The sequence below is a fragment of the Urocitellus parryii genome, chromosome 1 (genome assembly GCF_045843805.1).
Source record: "Urocitellus parryii isolate mUroPar1 chromosome 1, mUroPar1.hap1, whole genome shotgun sequence".
NCBI classification, from domain to species: Eukaryota; Metazoa; Chordata; class Mammalia; order Rodentia; family Sciuridae; genus Urocitellus; species Urocitellus parryii.
The window spans coordinates 171,256,856-171,276,556 of record NC_135531.1 but is presented as its reverse complement, the minus strand read 5'-3'; the positions used below and the strand labels follow the sequence as shown (position 1 = coordinate 171,276,556).

General features: G+C 41.8%; 1 protein-coding gene across 1 annotated transcript in view; it reads left to right on the top strand.

The window, feature by feature from the left end:
• LOC144250055 (cilia- and flagella-associated protein 221-like) overlaps positions 1-19,701 on the top strand; it is a 63,142-nt gene that overhangs the window by 43,276 nt on the left and 165 nt on the right. The window contains exons 11-18 of the mRNA XM_077792448.1: positions 1,982-2,069; positions 5,325-5,414; positions 6,751-6,849; positions 9,850-9,967; positions 11,562-11,692; positions 13,806-13,886; positions 14,654-14,761; positions 14,855-14,989. Coding sequence (XP_077648574.1) covers positions 1,982-2,069; positions 5,325-5,414; positions 6,751-6,849; positions 9,850-9,967; positions 11,562-11,692; positions 13,806-13,886; positions 14,654-14,761; positions 14,855-14,989 — 850 coding nt within the window. The remainder of the gene's footprint in view (positions 1-1,981; positions 2,070-5,324; positions 5,415-6,750; positions 6,850-9,849; positions 9,968-11,561; positions 11,693-13,805; positions 13,887-14,653; positions 14,762-14,854; positions 14,990-19,701) is intronic.

Below are 19,701 nucleotides of genomic sequence, written 5' to 3'. Positions count from 1 at the left end.
ACCGCTCAGCAGTGACCCCCCCCCATTAATGCCATGTCTTTTCTTCCTTCTATGCTGCTTTGTAACATACTTGAAATCCCACTGTAAATCATCTCTAAATGCTGTGCAATTCACTTAATGTTATTTTCCCAACATTTCATGTTGAAAGATTTTTACCTGCAAATAACCAATGACAACCTTGACCATGGTTCATGAATTGTTAGCATTGTGCCACATTTGCACTCTGTACACACAGCACACCTGCTAACATGCACACACAACTACAGGGGCTTTTTTTTTTTTTTTTTTGCTGGGCCATTTGGAGGTAAGTTGCAGACACTGGAAAGCTTCACCCCCAATACATTAGCATGTAACTCCCAAGAACAAGGGTAGCCTCTGACATCACCATAGACACGTCTGAGAAACTTAACACCTGTGGAATAGCAGGGTCAAGTCATCCATAGGCAAATTTACCCAGATGTCCTAATGATGGCCTCTATACCTGGGATATTTTCATTTTGGAGAGAGGGCATCCAGGGTCTTATCAAAGATCATACAATTTATATTTCATCTTTGTGACTCTTTAGGTTCTTTTAATCTAAAACTGTCCTCCAGATACAGACACACACACTCGCTCACACATGCATGCACACACACCACGTTTAAAATCATAGCTACTTTTTTATTTTGAAGATGTTCCAGGTTCCATGCTGGACATACTACATACTAGAATTTTTTTTATTGTGATAAATTCACAAAATATAAAATTCTCCATTAAAGTGTATAGTGCAGAGATTTTCAATATATTCACAATGTTGTGTAATCTTCCGCACTACCTAAATCCAGAACTTTCTTATCACTCCAAAAAAGAAACCCCAAGCCCATTAGCAGTCACTGCTCATTCCCTACTCCCCAGAGCCCTGGCAACCACTCATGTACTTTTTCATGGGGGCGGGGGGTGGTACATCGAATTGAACTCAGGGGCATTCGACCACTGAGCCACATTCCCAGCCCTATTTTGTATTTTATTTAGGAAAGGGGTCCCACTGAGTTGCTTAGCACCTCACTTTTTGCTGAGGCTGGCTTTAAACTTGTGATCCTCCTGCCTCAGCCTCCCGAGCCACTAGGATTACAGGTGTGGGCCACTGTGCCTAGCTACTCATGTACTTTTATGTCTAGGAATTGCCTATTTTGATGCTTCATATAAGTGAAATCATATAATCTGTGGTCTTTTGTGACTGGCTCCTATAACTGAACACTTTTTAAGGTTTGTCTATCATAGCATGTACTAGTACTTCATTCCTACTTATGATTGCATATCCTTTGCATTATAATAAATACATTATAATGAATATACATTCTATTATTCACATAACTGTGTGGATAGATCACATTTTGTTTATCTACTTACCAGTTAATGAACACTTCATGGTCTCCACTTTTTGGCTATTATGAGTAATGCTGTATGAGCCTCTCTTTTCAGTTCTCTTGGTACATACCTAGCAGTGGAATTGCATGTCCTTGGGAACTCTTCTTGAGGAGCCACCAAACTGTTTTCCGGAGCAGCTACACCATTTTCCATTCTCACCAGCAACCTACAAGGGCTCCAGTTGGACCCCAGCCCCAGCAATGCTTAATGTTTTCCGCTATTTTTTAAATCATTATTATTATCTTAGTCATGGCAGTGGGCAGGCAGCGGGCAGGCAGTGAGGTACTATGTGACCTTGATTTGCATTCCCCTAGTGCCTAATGCTGTCGAGCATCCAGATCTTTTTATTCAGGAACATTTTAACATGTGTCACTAGATGATAACCGTCATTTCGCAGGCCATGCTGTCCATCTTAGAGATGTGGCCTAGCCTCTACAGCCTCTCTCCCGCAGCGTGCTTCCAACAGCACCTCAGCATCCCTCTGAGTTGCAGGGTGCAACCCAGACAGGCATCCCTCCTAAAGCTGATGGCATTTTCTGGTGGCTTCTGGAAGTTGGCTTTTTTTCTCCACAGGCAGGTGCACCATGGTAAAGATCATATGTCTTTTAAACTTAGAAAAGAGCTTGCTGAGGAGCGACAAAGAGCCAGCGCCAAATACGAGGTCAGAATTACTGCTCGTTTGAAATCATTTGTTTCACTAAATATTTTTAATTCCTTTTATATGCAAGATGCCAGATCAGGAGAAAGAAAATGTGGATTGAGTTGGGAGGGGAGGAGGCTGGTGACAAGTAAATTGTTAACTATAAACCAAGGGTGGCTATAAATGCTACAAGAGACCTATACTGAGGGTCCTAGAGGATTCAGAAGCCAGAAAAGAGAAAATGCATCTCTTTGGAAAGACACAGTACAATTAGGATAGAGGACTCGGGCACTTAGATGTGGGGAATGGCCCACATTCAGGCTATACTTCTGGGTATGCATGAACCTGCTCTGTGATCTAACGAACATGAAGATGAGACCCAGAGATGGTGCTTGGGAGCCACGTCTGAGCCAGACTTAAGTGACGGTACCAAGTCAGAGACTCTCAGAAGGACTGAGCAGAGAGGGGGGGCAGGATTAAGGGGAGTGGGATAGCAAGGCAGAAACAGGACTATGGGCTATGCAACACCCACGGCCTTACTGTGGCATGGAGATAGTTATTACACGGAGGACAGGAACAGAGAGCACTGGGGACAAGTCCATAGTGGTTGAAACCCAGGACATACATGGGCAAGAGTAGGTAGAACTCAGCTAGTGCTCCTTGTTTGAGGGGTTTGGACTTAACCAGTGGGACTTGCAGAATCATCACACAGTGTATGAGTTTGCTCAGGCTGCTGTAACAAAGTACTACAGGCTGAGTAGCTTAATCTACAATCTTAATCTTAATCTCTATTCTAGAGATCAGGATGTTGAGAGAGTTGGTTTATTCTTTTTTTATTTTTTTTAATTGGTTCTTTTTTTGTTATACATGACAACATACTATGACACGGTTATGAAAGCGTGGAATATAATTTGTTCTAATTCAGTCCCCAGTATTTCCCCTTCCCCTCCCTTCTCCCACCTCCTGTTCCTCAACTCTACTGATCTTTCTGCTATTTACTTAATTTATTTTTAATTAGTGTCTTGTGGATGTAGGTGATGGTGAGATTCACTGTGGCATATTCATAGATGTACACAGGGAAGTGAGGTCAGATTCACTCCACTGTCTCTCCCTATCCCATCCCTCCTCCCTTCCTTTCATTCCCCTGTGTCTACTCCTCTGATTTCTCTTCTTTTCTTTTTTTTAATCCCCCTATTTTGGATCAGCTTTTGGATTGGTTCTCTCTCTCGGCTCATGGACACCCGTCTTCTTGCTGTGTCCTCACGTGGACATCCCTCAGTGTGTGTCTGTGTTCTAGTCTCTTCTGCTGATAAGGACACAAGTCGTGTTGGATTAGGACCCACTCTAACGACCTCATCACCTGGTCAGGTTTTTGAGGTTCAGATACAGTCGCATGCTGGGGTACAGGAGACCAGGGTGTTGATGCATGGATTGTGGGAGACCCACTTCACTTCATCACAGTACCTGAGCTCAGCCATGTGAGCTCCCGGGAAGCTAGCCGGCCTCTAAGTTGCCAGGGGAAATCGTGTCTTGTCAGATATCTCGTTCATCTTCCTAGATATGGAGTCCAGACCAGACGTTAATTTTTCACAGGACAAACAAAAGAGAATAAAATTACTACATTGATGAATCTTCACATTTAGGAAAGATATGTATTGAGATTGCCACTTAAATGTAGTTGCTTGTGTGGTTCAGATTCTTTGCAAGCTATTTTAAAAACACAATATTGATAGTTCCTGTCAACCCCACCATGGAATGCTATTTTCTAACTTTGTTAAAGATGCAGGTGACACAGACATGCCACAACAGGTCAACATGAGCATTTAAACTGCAATTGCCAGTGTGTCTAGGAGAGGAGCAGCCAGTCCTTAGAGTCAGCCACCAGGACAGGCAGGAGGATGAAGTTGTGGAGACCAAATGTTGCAGGGACCCTGTGTTGTATGCTCAAGGGATTTCGCCTAATAGCTGAGCGCTGGCAGGTGACCCCAGAGCAAGGAATGCTGGGAGGTCTGAGCTTAGGGCAGAAGGCTGAGAAAAAGAGATGGTGGCAGGCAGAAGGGAGTTGACATCAAGCTGATGGCACAAAGCCTCAAGGATGACGAGCTGATGCTTGGGGAGACCACAGGCAACGTTACATTCTGAAATGTTCACAATAAGTAAATAGAATCTCAACTAGATTGAGAAATAACAACCTTTACACCAATCCCTCCTTAAAATTGACTATTTTATTTTATTTTTTGTGATGGGAGGCATCTGAGTGTGTCCCCACGAACTCTAGATTTTGAATTTGAGGTCCACAGTCTCAAACTCAACTTCCTGATACGTGCAAATCAGAGACAGCTCCCCACCCTGGTGGCAATAGCACTCCTATTTTAATTTTGAATAAAGTGTTAATGTCACGGATAAATTTCTTCCAGTTAAGCCTTTAAAATAACCATGAGCGGTGTACCTAAGAGCCAATATGGTTTGCCAGGTTACCCAACCAGCAAATAATAGAACCCACAGAGAATCAAAAATGAACACGACTCACAGTGTGCACAGTCCCCTTTCCACGGAGACAGGGTGGACAGACCCTGTCCAGCTTGGCCAGCCCACCCCTGGAGTCACCTGTGGCTCCTGGGATTAGGAAAGAGAGTCCAGAGGCCCTAGGGGAAGCAGGCAGGTCGGGGAGGAGAGCGGCCTGGGGACACTACTCCAGGGAAGGGACTAGTCCCCGTCCAGCCCAGAAATACCCACCAGCCTCCACCACCCAAAAGTGGGGAGTCCCTGTGTGCCTTTGTTAAAAACCTGGCACTTAAATAATCAATTCAGAGGAGCTTTAAACCTGAGACATTTCTTTTTAATGAAATCTATACTATACATTCTCCAGTAGTCTCATAGTTAAAATCCTTCCTGTGAATTTTAAGTGCCTTAGAAATGATTTCCAGAGACATGACCCCTAATTTTACATATATGTATGTGTGTGTATGTATGTGTATATATATATGCACACACACAAATATATACGCACGTATATGTATATAGATATATATGTATAGTTTTTAAGGTCTTGGGTCTGTACTTCTATAAAAGCTCACTGTGTCTAAACAGTAACTGGGATTATAATGGGCATTTTAACCTATGGATATCTCCCCTACACCCAGACAGAATTCCACAAGTGGGTTCCACAAGTGGGTTCCACCAATTGCCCAATGGGTTTCTATGAGTTTTAAAGAGAAATAAAGTTTTATGCCTTGTCTTCAACTTCGCTATTTTTTATGATTAAAAAAAAAACAGAGCAATAGAGGAGATCCTATTCTGAATGAGGAATTTCAGCGACTCAACACAGAAGTCAACCATAAGCGGCTAATTCGCGAACTAGAAGAGGTGAGTGATTTTTCCTTTCTTTGGAATCTCATTATTGGTCCTTCTTTAAATGCTTATTTTTTGAAAACCTTGGGAAATTTTATGGAAATTCCTTTACCAAGAGGGAGCTAATAGTTTCTCAGACACTTCCATTTTCAGAGTGCTTTTAACCATCCATTTGCAAGTAAAACATTGAGACCTGTGATGCGTGTGTCCCTTGAATCTGACAGTGTCCTCGCCTCCTCCTCCTCCCGCATCTCGACTTTTCCTTTCTCTTTCTTTGTTTCCCTTTGCTCTCCAGGTGGCTCTGCAGGTGCTCAGGTGGGTCCCTAACCTCTGTTCCCTGTGTTCCCCTCCTTGGTGAGAAGATGGCAAGACCAGAAGTGGAAGCTTGGAGTTGTGGTTTCTCTCTGGGACAGAGAGGGGACCCAGGACAAGCCCCTGAGCTACGATACCTTAGTGCCCTCAGGTGTTAAAGGGGGACAGCAGCCCTGCCACCTGACTCCATCCCGTGACAGTTTCCGTTAAGACTCCAACTTCAGCAGGGAAACCAGCTCTCCCTGACCACCCCATCTCTCTCTGTCCTCACTGTCTTCACTGGGGTCGCCACATCTGGATTATTTTTACCTCTTTTTTTCTCCCCATCATTGAATCTAGCCAGAGTCTTGCCAGGAGCTCTTCCACAAGGCCACCCAAGTCCAACCTCCAGGGCTCGCTTTGACTGATCCGGTGGCTGTTGTCCTACACCTGTCCCCACCCCCACCGACCCCCAGACGCTCCTCTGCAGCCCACTGCACAGGCCAGGGTCATGCTGATCCACTTCTGGAGACTGTTTTCATCTTGCCATCCCCCTCCCCTCCACACACACACACAAGAACCTGCAGCTCTGGTGTCCCTGCGACTCCAGGGCCTCTTTGTTCACTCCCTGGCCTGTGCACACTGTGCCCAGGACGTGCAGGCACGGTGTTGGTGCTGGGCACACAGGGCTGAGCAGAGCGTCCTCCTTGCCATCCAGGGACCTCATGGTCTATTCTTCATCTGGATGCAGGGCCAGCCCCTGCCACAGGACTGATTTCTGTATAACTTTCTTCTTCTTCCTCACTCACACATGTCTGCTTGGGTTGCCCTAACTAGACTCCCAGATTCCACAACCCAAACCTTGTCTTCCTCTTTTGACCTCCAATTCCAGAAGTATTCCCTGTAATGTTATGTCTACTGCAAGTGATTAACAAATGCCCACTAAATGAAAGAACAAATAAATGATAACTTAGGATCAAACTCTAAAACATTTTTATTAAATGCTTAGGTCAGGAGTTAGAATTTAAATGTAAAATGAGCCTATGCTTTATATTTACAGGATATCCCAGAATATAAGCCTCGTTTTGATCCACTCGATAATAATAATTGGTTTACCAGGTTCAGGGCACAAAAACGATTTCAACAAGCAGCACGCAAGGTGAGTCCCAGAACAAGATTGGAATTTTTATTTGTTTAGTCATCAGCACAAAGTAATCAAACAAGGGGCTTTTTTATTTTCTTTTGGTACTAGGGATTGAACTCAGGAGCACTCAACCACTGAGTCAAATCCCCAGCCCTATTTTGTATTTTACTTACAGACAAGGTCTCACCCAGTTACTTAGCACCTCGCTTTTGCTGAGGCTGGCTTTGAACCCACTATCCTCCTGTTTCAGCCTCCTGAGTCGCTGGGATTATGGGCATGCACCACTGTGCCAGGCAAACAATGGGCTTTTTAAAATAATAATATAATTGAAATGCAATTCACATACTATAAAAATCACCTTTGTAACATATCTAGCTGAGTTGGCTTTTAGTATATTCAGAGTCCGGAAGCCATCATCACTGTCTGATTTCCTAGAAAGGAATTCAGAACTAATTACCAGTCGGTCCCCATTCTCTTCTTCCTCCAGCCCCTAGCAACCACCAATCTACTCTCCATTCCTATGGGTTTGCCATTTCTGGACATTTTACTTATTTGGAATCATATAGTATGTACCTTTTGAATCTGGTTTCTTTCACTTACCTGTTTTCAAGTTCACTGGTGTTGTAGCTTGTATCAGTATTACATTCCGTTTTATAGCTGTATAATATTCCATTTTTTGGATAGGCCGATTTTACCTATTCATCCATTGACAGGCATCCAGTTGTTCTCACCTTTGGGGTATCACCAACAATGCTGCTATAAATATTTGTGCAGAAGTTAGTGGACACAGATTTTCAATTCTCTTGGTTATACATACCTAGGAGTGGAATTGCTGGGTCAATATAACTAAAACAATGGGGTTTTGGTCCTATTCAGGGAGAACAACTGAAAATTCCAGTAGGATCTTGTCTCTGACATCAGGCTATGGCTTCCCCTTCAAAGGTGTCATCTTACTGTTGTTTAACCCTTATTCACACTGGTCTTCCCCCCAGCATAGCTCTGGCCTCTAGTGGTTTCCTGCTGGAGGATAAAATGAAGTCTTCTGACCCCTAATGCCCATAAAGGGTGTAGGGTGACCCACTGATCTGACTGTAGCCGGCCCTCTTCAGTTCCCCACTGTCTTTCCCCTTGTCACCATCCTCATCTTCTTCCAGACACACCGTGCTTATCCCCAGCTAGGAACCCGTGTTTCTATGCCTCCCCATCTCCACTCCTCAGGTCCACACCTGTCTTTTGGGCCAGCCCAGGTCTACCTGTCTTCCAAGAAGCTATCTTTATAAGCTTCGACACTTAAAGCTCTCATTGCTGCCCTTTGCTTCTTAGGCTCCCTGGAGAGTCTTGTCCCTGCCCTTGAAGCGTGGCTTCCCTATGGGACAGACTCACACCTCAAGCAAGGGACAGCATCGATTAAAAATTGGTGTGTAAGTTGACTTTCTGTTGCTGTGATAAAACACTTGAGATAATCAACTTATAAAGAGGAAAGGTTTATTTTGGCTTAGAATTTCAGAGATTTTAGTCCAGGGTGGATTGGCTCAATGGAGGTCTTTGGGCCTGTATTGAGGCAGAACATCATGGCAGAGCTGCTTATCTTGGGACAACTGGGAGAAAAGAAGGGGCCAGAGTCCCAATATCCCCCTGAATGCTCCACCCCCATCACCTACTTCCTTACAGGAGGCCCCACCTCCTGACAGTTCCACCACCTCCCACAGTGCCCCAGGCTGAGGCCATTAGCAACAGGCCTTGGGGTGGGGGTCATTCAAAACCCAAACCACACACCCAGGCTCTGGGGGCCTGATGGCCTGCACTTAATTCTTGGTGCTACTTTGTGAGCTTTCTGATCTTGGATAAGCGACATGACCTCTGTGTCTTAGTTTCCTCATCTGAACTCATCTGAACTTCATCTGAGAATGACACTAAGACCTGTCCCGTTGGGTTACCGTGAAGAAAATGAGTGAACACGTCTAAGGGGCTCCGGAAGTTCCGCTGCGGGCGGTCCTTCAGGCAGGACTCAGCCTGGACTGGTCATGCTCCTTGCATTGGCCACCTTCTCACCAGCCTCCGAAGCCCCGAGAACCTGAGTCCCTGCTGTTCCTGTTCTGTGTATGCACAGAGGTGGCCACAGGAGGCTCGGGGGAGGGGAGAAAGTGGAGGCTGCGCTCAGGGGGAGGAAGGCACAGCTGTTGACAGTGCCACACACCAGCAAGAGGCTGGTGCCCCCTGAACCTCAGCCCCTCTGCAGGGAGCCCCGCAGCTGGAGTGTTCGCAGTGCTGGCTCGCTCTCAGGTCCCTGAGCCAGGGTGCCCTCCAGTCGAATGACTTCTTACCCTCTCCTTAGTGCTGGCCCCAGCCCAGCTCCTCTCACCTGGACCAGCACAGGTCTCCCCAACACAGCCAGAGGCAAAGCCTCAAAGCTTAGAGATGACCACGGCTCTGCTCCCCCCCCCGTCTCTGCAGGGACTTGCACAGAGCCAGGCACAAAGCATCCACTTTCTATTTGGTAAATGAAAGAGTTCTTGGGAGAAGAGAAAGGAGCACTTCTCATGGAATGAATGACCCCTTCTGCCAACCCTCCGTGCACGGGGGACACTCCCCTGCAGCAGCACCACTCTGGATGCAAAGCTTGGTGGTGTAGACATGGCATGTAGGTGCAGGTGTAGACCACTGCCCATGTCCCCAACCCCGTGGCTACAGAATCAACTACGTAAGTTTGTCCTCTGACTCTGCAAACACCACTTTGGTAGCATTGCTCCTCAGCTACATCCAGAAGAAAGAAGGTAGACTCAGGACTCATAAACGGGTGGGACAAGACCAGATGACAACCTGATACCTTTCTTAGTTTCCAGGCTAGTCCTTATTCACTAGACCATGAAGTCCCCGTGGCTTCAGTCCGGGGAAGCTTGCCACTCTCCCTGTGAATTGTGCCCTTAATTGTGATTGGGAAAAGTGAATGACATTGACTATCAGATATGGTATTATCAATTAATAATCTGAGATTGTTGTTCTTTCCGATTCAAGATCATGTTTGAGCGGCGGTTACTCAATATGCTAATTTCCTTTCGTGAAATGGACAGAGAAAGTATAATGAAAAGGCTCATACAAGCAAGACAGTCAATAGCACAAGGTAAGGTATGGTGTGGAGGATAGCAATGCTGAGACCAAGACCCCTGAAGCTCAAGACTGCTTTATCATGAAATTAGCTATGGCAAAGATATATTTTTTCATAAATCACATGTATTAGTTTCCTATTGCTGCTGTAACAAACCATTACAAGTGTAATGGCTTCAAACAACACAGATCTAAAATCCAGTTTTGTTCTGGAGACATCTAAAATCCAGTTGTCAAAAGCTGGTTCCTTCTGGAGGCTTCATGGAGTCTGCCTCTGTCCCCTGGCTGGTGGTCCCTTCCTCATGCCACTCTGATGTCTTGATTCAGTTGTCACATGTCCTCCAGCCATGCCCCACCTACCTACAGTCACCGTCGAGTCAGTACATTTAAACTGGAATGGACTGATCAGGTCGCAGTTCTCATTATCTAATTTTTTTGCTTCTGAATATTCCTGCATTCACAGGAGCTTTGGTGGGGACACCTCACATCCAAACCATAACAGCTCATATGCAGGTCCACAGGCGGGCCCTGCCCCTCCTCAGCCTTCCTCCCTTCCTGGCCAGAGCCCCACATACTCCAGCCTCTCCACCAAGATAGTTGTATATTTAGTTTCCCAAAACATTTGTAGCATCTTATCAATTCTTTGCTGCTTCCTACATTATTTTTATTTCTGACATTGAAGTTTCTAATAAACTCTTTTTTTAATGAAGAAAAAATGGAATTTACCCAGAAATCATGTATGGACATCTATAAAAATGTTTTTCTTTAATCTTTTTCTTTGTTGAATTCATCAGAAATATTTTAATCAAGTATTAAGAGTTTTTTACTGGGCACAGTAGCACACACCTGTAATCCTAGCAGCTCAGGAGGCCAAGGCAGGAGGATCTTGAGTTCAAAGCCAGCCTCAGCAAAAGTGAGGCTGTTAAGCAACTCAGTGAGACCCTGTCTCTAAATAAAATACAAAATAGGGCTGGGGATGTGGCTCAGTGGTTGAGTGCCCCTGAGTTCAATTCCTGGTACCAAACAAAAACAAAAACAAAAGTTTTGGGGGGCAGACCTGAAAGTAGAACAGTGATTTCTCAGGATTGGGAATATGTGGGGAGCAGAGAGAGAGAAAGGGAAGGCCAGGTTTCATAAGTGCATGCTATATGCGTAGATAAAATTATCACACACATGGGGCTGGGGATGTGGCTCAAGCAATAGTACGCTCACCTGGCATGTGCAGGGCACTGGGTTTGATCCTCAGCACCACATAAAAATAAAGATGTTGTGTCCACTGAAAACTGAAAAATATATTTAAAAAATTCTCTCTCTCTCTTTAAAAAAACACACTGAACCCCATTAGCATATATAATTAATGTTTATTCATAAAATATTTTTAAAGAATTATAGTTTTTTGAAGCAAAAAATAAATAAAAATTTTAAAAGTTAAAGAAGGGGTTGCAGTAAACAATAGAGGGGAACTAACAATGGAAATAGATGTTATGTATGCATACATAGAAGCATAAATATCCTTTTTGAAATAGCATGTGGTAAATATGCAACTAAAAATGCTAGTTTCACTAAAAAAAAAAAAAAAAACACCTTGAGGATAGTAAAGTACTGTTTTGATTTCCCCCTAGACAAGCATCCCAGAAACCTTCTTCCACGATCCACTCAGGACGATCACAGTTGCCGGTTTAAGGTGTCACCCAACAACGTGCTGCCCTTTGCCTTCCCATCCTACAGCCCTCCTCAGGGTGACAAGGAGCTGGTGGGTACCATCAGGCTGTTGGGTGGGGGCAGGCATGATCTCAGCCTTACCCCCTTTGCCTCCTCAGAAGGCCTCCAGGGGAGACCTGTGCCCAGGAAATTATGACCAGTGGAACCCTGGAGGCCATCTAGCTACCAGCCCTGTACTGGAACTCCTGGTACACCTGATACACCCGGCATGCCTGTGCAGAGCTCCCTGGTAACCCAGGCTGGACCCCGGCATGGACACTGATTCCAGCTGCCCTGGAATCAGGCCTAAGAGCAGATGGGCAGATAAGCACAGAGAGGACCACCTGGCCCGGGGAGGCAGGCTCTGCTCAGCTGGACCTTCTGACGCACAATAAATAAGAGGCTAAGAGAACAGCAGCCCCTAGTCTGGGCCCAACCTGGTCAAGAAGATTCTTGTCCCAGAATCTGTCAAGCTAACACATCAGACTCAGAATTTCCCCTCTCTCTGTCCCTCCTCTGTCAGGATGTGACAGCCCATTCTCCTCCCTTTACAGGAACAATAATGCATTATAATGAAAATAATCATTAATCAACTCTTAAATTGCACCTAAGTGTTTCAGGTGTGACCTCATTTGATCTTCAATGAATCTATGTGGTGGGTTTATCGTTTCACAGATGGGGAAACGAGGCACAAGATCACATAACCAGCCATAAAATGTCGCTCAGATTCACATCAACAGAGCATGTGCTGAGACCCTTATTGCAAGTGCTTGTGCAGAATGATCTTTTTAATTTTAAAGAATAAACCCAGTATACATATCCCAAAATATTTCAGGTTAATTTCCCCAAGAATTATTGGATGAAATTTAGAAATTCCAAGTTTTCGGAGTTTGATAATTACATGATTTAACAGATTCTACTGCTTAATTCATTAAAAATGAAATCTGTGATGTTCCCACCATAAAAATTATCTGACACTCAATGACTAATGGAGCAAAAGGGTGCTGGGGTGTCATCATGGTGCCATGGAGCCCACCTCATTTTTTTGAATAGGTCACAGCTTGCATAGTTCCTTTGTTATTTAGTTAGTGCTGCTAGGACATCTCTCCTGTTCAGGTTGATTAAAAAAAAAATGGAGGGGCCAGGGTTGTGGCTCAGTGGTAGAGCGAGACCCTGGGTTCTATCCTCAGCACCATATTAAAAAAATAAACAAGTGAAATAAAAGTGTTGTGTCCAACTACAACTAAAAAATAAATATTTTTTTAAAATGGAGGGCTCAGTATTTCTATCTATACAAGAATTTATTCATTTATTCCACAAATACAGGATTTTATTGATTTTTTTTAGTTATAGATAGACATAATATCTTTATCATTTATTAATTTTTTTAATGTGGTACTGAGAATTGAACCCAGAGCCTCACATGTGCCAAGCAAGCACCCTACCACTGAGCCACAGTCCCAGCCCCTCGTCAATTCTTTTTTTGTACCTGTAGCATCTTTGAAATTGGGAAATGTCTTGCGAATGATGTCATATTGACATTGCATCATATTGATTGAATGGTGGTGCCTCAGCCTAGGTAAAGGATGGTATTTGTGGAATTCCTGTAGCCTGCCAGGCCCTGTTCCAGGTTCTCTAGTGTCTGTGCACATGAGCAGGCAGGAAGTACTCTGGGAGCCAGCCTCTCTGAAAGGCCAGCCCAGGGAACAGGACTGGACGGAGAAGTAGGGCTGCCATCGGTTTTGGCAGAGGCCTCAGCTGAGGCCGTGAGGAACTCTGGAACTGGCCTAGGGTGAGAGGACCTTGACCCTGCCTCCAATGACAGGCTGCCAGGGAAGGTGCTGTCACCCAGAGTCAAGGCAACACATGAGGAGAGCCGGCCCTGACTCTTAGCAGGACTCTAACAGCTGGGGCTCGAGGTGATCCGTCGCAGCCTCCATGACACTCAGGAGGAGAAGAAGATTCACATACTCTAAGATACACAAAGAGGGGATGGCAGGGCCGCCCTGTGTCCCAGAGATCAAGTGGCAACTGTGGTCCTGAGAAAGGCTGCTTTGAGAGTAGATCTCTTCACTTAATATCTCAAATTATGATGGAAATAGAAGCCTACCTGCTTTTGCTTGGAGTTGACTTTCCTTTCTTCCCCCATTATTTTCCCATTTTAGGCTCCTGACGGCCTTGGACTAGTCCCAATCAAGCCTTCAGATGTTCAAATCAAGCACAGCTATTCCTTCTTCAACTTGCAGGTCAGATCTGTCACATAATTATTTCGGTGTTTTATGCGGAGTGAACAAAATATTCTTGAACTTGAATTGTATTATTTTATTAGTTCTGGTCTATTTTAGATTATACTGAGTATTTTTCTGCTCTTATTTGATAGAATGTTGGAGATTTTTTTTTCCCTGATGTGGCTACAGAAACCAGGGTGTTTATTCTGTGGGGTTATACCTTCTCCCATGAATTCCCTCAGCTACATCTATTAAAAACTTCAAGACAAAACACAGGATGCAGCTGGTGGCCCATACCTGGAATCCCAGAGATTCAGGAGGCTGAGGCAGGAGAATTGAAAATTTGAGGTCAGCCTCAGCAAGACCCTGTCTCAAAATTTAAAGGGAAGGGGAGCACTGGGGATGTAGCTCAGTGGTAGAGTACCCCTGAGTTTAATCCCTAGTGTCCCCCCCAACAAAACAAAAAAAGAACCACAAGATGAACTGGACACAAATTAGGCAGCCTTTCTTGAGACATATGACCACTTGTGTTTTTGAAAATGAAGATATTTTGATGTGTTTCTGTAGTTAAGTCCTGTGGTATGAGAAAGTAACCGTGGACACAGATGTGAGCTAGAACAGGGCCCTGACACCTCTCCAGTGCTGGTCCGAACTGACAGTTGTCATAATGGACGGCCACAGGGTGGCCTGGTTCACCCTCACCACGGACAGCTGCGGTTGAGAAGCAGATCCGACCAGATGGTCCTTTTAAGGATATTCAGTCAGTTGTCTTCTTTCACCCTCAGGTTCCTCAACTGTACAAAATTAAGGGATATCAGCCGTTCTCAGTCCACATGTCTTCAACAAGTTACAAGCCCCAAAAGCTCGCTCGAGCCCTGAAGCAAGGAGCTGAGGTAACCTGTCCCCACCTTCAAGAATTCCTCCCACTCTTCCTTCTTGTCTTAGCAGCAAGACTAACTGGCCCTTCTTGTTCCTCCTGTGTTTAGGATGAAGTCACCACCATCGTTATCCTTCCAAAAGAGGACTCCACACCTCAGGTCACTGGAAAGTCCTCAATCTTGACTATGAAACCACCTGAGGCCTTATCCATGTCCCCAGAATATGATCCGCTCTATATTTTTGTAAGTAACCATTGGCAAAAGGCTTGTTTCCTGTATTCCTTTATTTTAGCAATTACTCTATAAGAAAACAGAGGGAATAATTGGAAGTATATATATATTTTTTTCTCTTTGGAATATCAAGTGTTAAACAATATCTGAGCTTGTTTATCATTATTTATCATTTGGAGAATATCAGAGTTTCTGTCTCTTAACAAGTCCAGCATTTATTTTAATGACAATAGCTTACTGATCTTTTCTGCTTCTGTATGAGATATAAATATATAGGCCAAAGGAGAAACTAGAAAGTATTTTTAACTGAATTAAAATGAAAACAAACAAAAAGTTGTGGGAAATCTATAGTAATATATAGTACAGTAGGAAGAAGAAAGTTCTCAAATTAATGTCCTAAGCTGCCCCTTTAAGAAGTTAGGAAAAGAAGAACAGGAGGAACCCCAACTAAGCAGGAAAAAAAAATAATAAGGATCAGATTGAAAAATCATGAAATAGAAAAATGTTTCTTTGAAAAGATAAATAAGATGCATAAATCACTAACATATCTGACCAGGAAAAAAGAAAAAAAAAACACAAATACCAATATTAGGAATGAGGTGACATCACTACAGATGCTATAGATAGTAAAAATATATGTTGGGGCTGGGGTTATGGCTCAGTGGTAAAACGCTCACCTTGCACGTGCAAGGCCCTGGATTCAATCCTCAGCACCACATATAAATAAATAAAATAAGTTATTGTGTCCAACTACAACTACAAAAAGTAAATATTTTAAAAATATATATGTTAATATTATTAAAAACTTCATTCCAGTAAATTTAAAGAATAAATTAAATGTGCAAATTTATTTAGAAGCACAAGCTGTGAAGTCTTCAAGAGGATATAAATAGTGCAAATAGCTCTGTATATACTAAAAAACTGAATTTGTGGCTAAAAACCTTTCCCACAAAGAAAACTCCAGGACCAGATGCCTTCAGGAGAATTCTGCTAGATGTTTACAGAAGAAATTATACCAAACTCATACACTCCTCCAGAAAACAGAAGAGGAGCAATTACTCCTGGACTCATTCTAGAAACCACTATCACTCTGACACCAAAGCTAGTCACAGACATTACAGAAAGAGAAAAGGACAAACCAATATCTTTCATGAACAGACATCAAAAGTTTGTGACAAAAATGACACGGTCATCTCAATAAATACAGAAAAACAATATATCAATTCCTGATAAATAATCTCAGTGAGTAAGGGATAAAGGGAACTTTCTCAACCTGATAAAGAACATTTGCTAAAACACCAAGAGCTAACATCAAACCAAATAGTAAATGACTAAATGTCTTCCCCCTAAGATCAGGAATAAGATAAAGGTGTCTGCTCTCAAGAATTCTGTTTAAGAACTGTGCCAATATAACCAGGCAAGAAAAAGAAATAAAATACACCCAGATTTGGAAGGAAGATGTAAAACTCTTTTTATGCATAAACAAAATTACTGGCTATTAGAAAATACAATGTAATTCATCAAAAAAATCTACTAAAACCAAAAGCAAATTTAGCAATATTGTAGAATGTAGGATCACCATATGAAGATCAAGTATGTTTCTATACATTAAAAATAAACTATATAAAATTAAAATTTTAAATTTATAATACTAAAAGATAGCATTAAAAATATAAAACATTTCAGGTTAAATCTGACAAAAATATATTAAGACTGATATGCTAAATATTGTACAACATTGCTAAGGGAATCAAAGGAAACCTAAATAAATAGAGACACATGCCATGTTGGTAGATGAGAAAATTTAATATTGTTAAGATATCAATTCTTTCTAAACAAATCTGAAAGTGCAACACAATCCCAAGCAACAGAAATCCTATTTTTTTAAATAAATTAACAGGCTTACTCTAAAATTTAAGTGGAAATTCAGATATATTTGGAATGATTTTGGAAAAATAAAGCTGAAGAATTTATACTACGTGAATTCAAAGTTTACTGTAAAGCTACAATAGACAGAATAATATTAGCTTAAAAATAAGCAAATATATCAATGGAAGAGAATAGAGAATCCAGAAATATATTCATTTATACATATTTGACCAACTGATTTAGGTCAAAGACAATTCATTAAAGAAAATTAATCTTCTTAAACAGTATGAGAGTATTCGGTTATCTATTTAACAAAATAAAATAAAGATAAGACAACTTCACTTATAAATTTATAAAATAAACACAAAATGGATCCTAGAAGTAAATTTGAAACCTAAAATTATGTTCTAGAAGACACATAAGAGAAAATCTTTGCGATTAGCTAAAAACACCAAAACCACAATTCATGTATTTTAAAAATATGGATTAACTGAATTTTGTCAATATTAAGAACTTTTTCTTCCTAAAGACACTATTAGAAAGTGAGAATATAGGGCTGGGTTTGTGGCTCAGCAGTAGAGCGCTCGCCTAGCACAGCGGGACCTGGGTTCGATTCTCAGCACCACATAAAAATAGAGGCATTGTGTTGTGTCCACCTACACCTAAAAAAAAAATATTTTTTAAAAAGAGTTTAAAAAAAAAAGAAAGAAAGTGAAAATATAGGGCTGTGGCTGTGGCTCAGTGATAGAGCTCTTTCCTTGCACCTGTGAGGCACTGGGTTCAATCCTTAGCACCAAGTAAAAATAAATAAATAAAATGAAGGTAAAAATAAAAAGTGAAAATATGAATCACAAACTATAAATCACAAACTTGGAGAAATCACATATGTGATAAAGGACTTATATCCAGGATATATTAGGAACTCTCAAAATTCGCAAAGAAAATAACCAACAGAACAAAAAGATGACCTATGAAATGGCAAAAATATCTGATAAACAGTTACTCTCCAAAATATATAAGGAACTTCAAAAACTCAATAGAAACTAACTCAATTTTAAAATGGGTTAAAGACTTGAATTAACACTTCTTCAGAAAAGACTTACAGATGGCCAACAGGTGTATGAAAAAATACTCAGTGTCACTAATCATTAGGAAAATAGATCAAAGCCACAATGAGAGATCAGTTCCCTCTTGTCAGGAAAGCGCTTTCCAAAACAGCAAGAGAGAAGTGTTGGAGAAGATGGAGAAAATGGAGCCCTTCCACACTGTTTGTAGGAATTCAAAATTGGTGTACCACTGTGGAAAACAAAATGTGGTTCCTTCAAAAAATTAAATCTAGAACTGCCGAATGATCCAGCAACCTACTTCTGAATATTTGTCCAAAAGAGTTGAAATCAGGATATCAAACCGATATTAACAGTCCTATGTTCACTACTATTCACAGTAACCGAGGTGAATGTCCACCTACAGATGAATGGATAAGGAAAGTACCATAAAACTATGCAGTGGAATGCCCATTCAGCCTTTAAAAAGGAGGGAATTCTGCAAGATGCACCAACAGACCTGGAGGACATGCTACCAAGGGAAATGAGCCAGTCACAGAAAGACAAAGCCTGCATGATTCTACTTAGATGAGGAATCTAAAATATAGATGGTCCCCAATTTATGATGGTTCAGTAATGATTTTTTACTTTAAGTTGGTGCAACAGTGATATGTATTCAGAAAGAACTGCACTTTGAATTTTGAATTGTGATTTTTTTTCTCCAGTATAGCAATATGTGGTATATTTGTGACGTTGGGCAGTGGCAGTGAGTCACTGTTCCCAGTCATCCCTGAGATCAGGAGGGGAAACAATGCCCTCTAACATACTGTGTTGCTAAGCCAGGCTGTTCAGTAGGTTAGGTACAATACAGTGTTTTTTACTTACCATACTTATCCTTGGGCTTACACTGGGTTTATCAGGATGTAATCTCATAGTAAATCAAGGAACATCTGTAATCAGACTGAGAATTAAAGAGTAGAATGTTTGTCAGATATGAAGGGGAGAGGAAATGGAAAGTTACACATTAACAGGCATCAAGTTTTAGTCAAGGAAGATTATTAAAGTCTAGCCATCTGCTGTACAATGTCATACTTACAGTCAACAATAATGAATGTTTAAAAATTTGTTGAGAGGAGATCTTGAGCTACGTACTCTCACCAAATAAAATAAAACATCTTTAAAAGAACTCTCAGAACTCAATAATAAGAAAACAAACATTCCAAGTTTAAAATGGGTCAAAGACTTGAACAGACATTTCACCAAAAAAGATTTACAAATTATGCACTTAAAAAGATGCACAAGATAATGGATCATTAGCCAAGTGCAAATTAAACCTACAATGAGATACCTCTGTTATAATATGATCTAAAATTAAAAAGACTGCAGGTGGGAGTTTAAAGGGTACAACTATAGTAGAAACAGTTTGACAGTTTCTTACAAAGTTAGCAAACATGCAGGGACCATATGATCTAGCCATTCTACTCCTGAGTATTTATCCAAGATAAATGGAGGCATGAGACTTATGCAAGAATATTCATGGCAGCTTCATATGTTGCCAAAAGTATGTGCATGGGGGTGGGGGTTGCCTAACAGCAGGTTAGTGGATAAACAAATTGTGGTATAAACGTACAATGGAATACATTTGAGTAATGGAAAAGAATGAACTCTTCTTGATAATGTAAAAACATATATGATTCTCAAAATGGTCATGCTTGTAAAAGAAGTCAGATAAAAAGAGCACATACTGCATTGTTCCATTTATATTAAAGTCCAGAACATCTAAAGTAATTCATAGAAACAGAGAGCAGATTA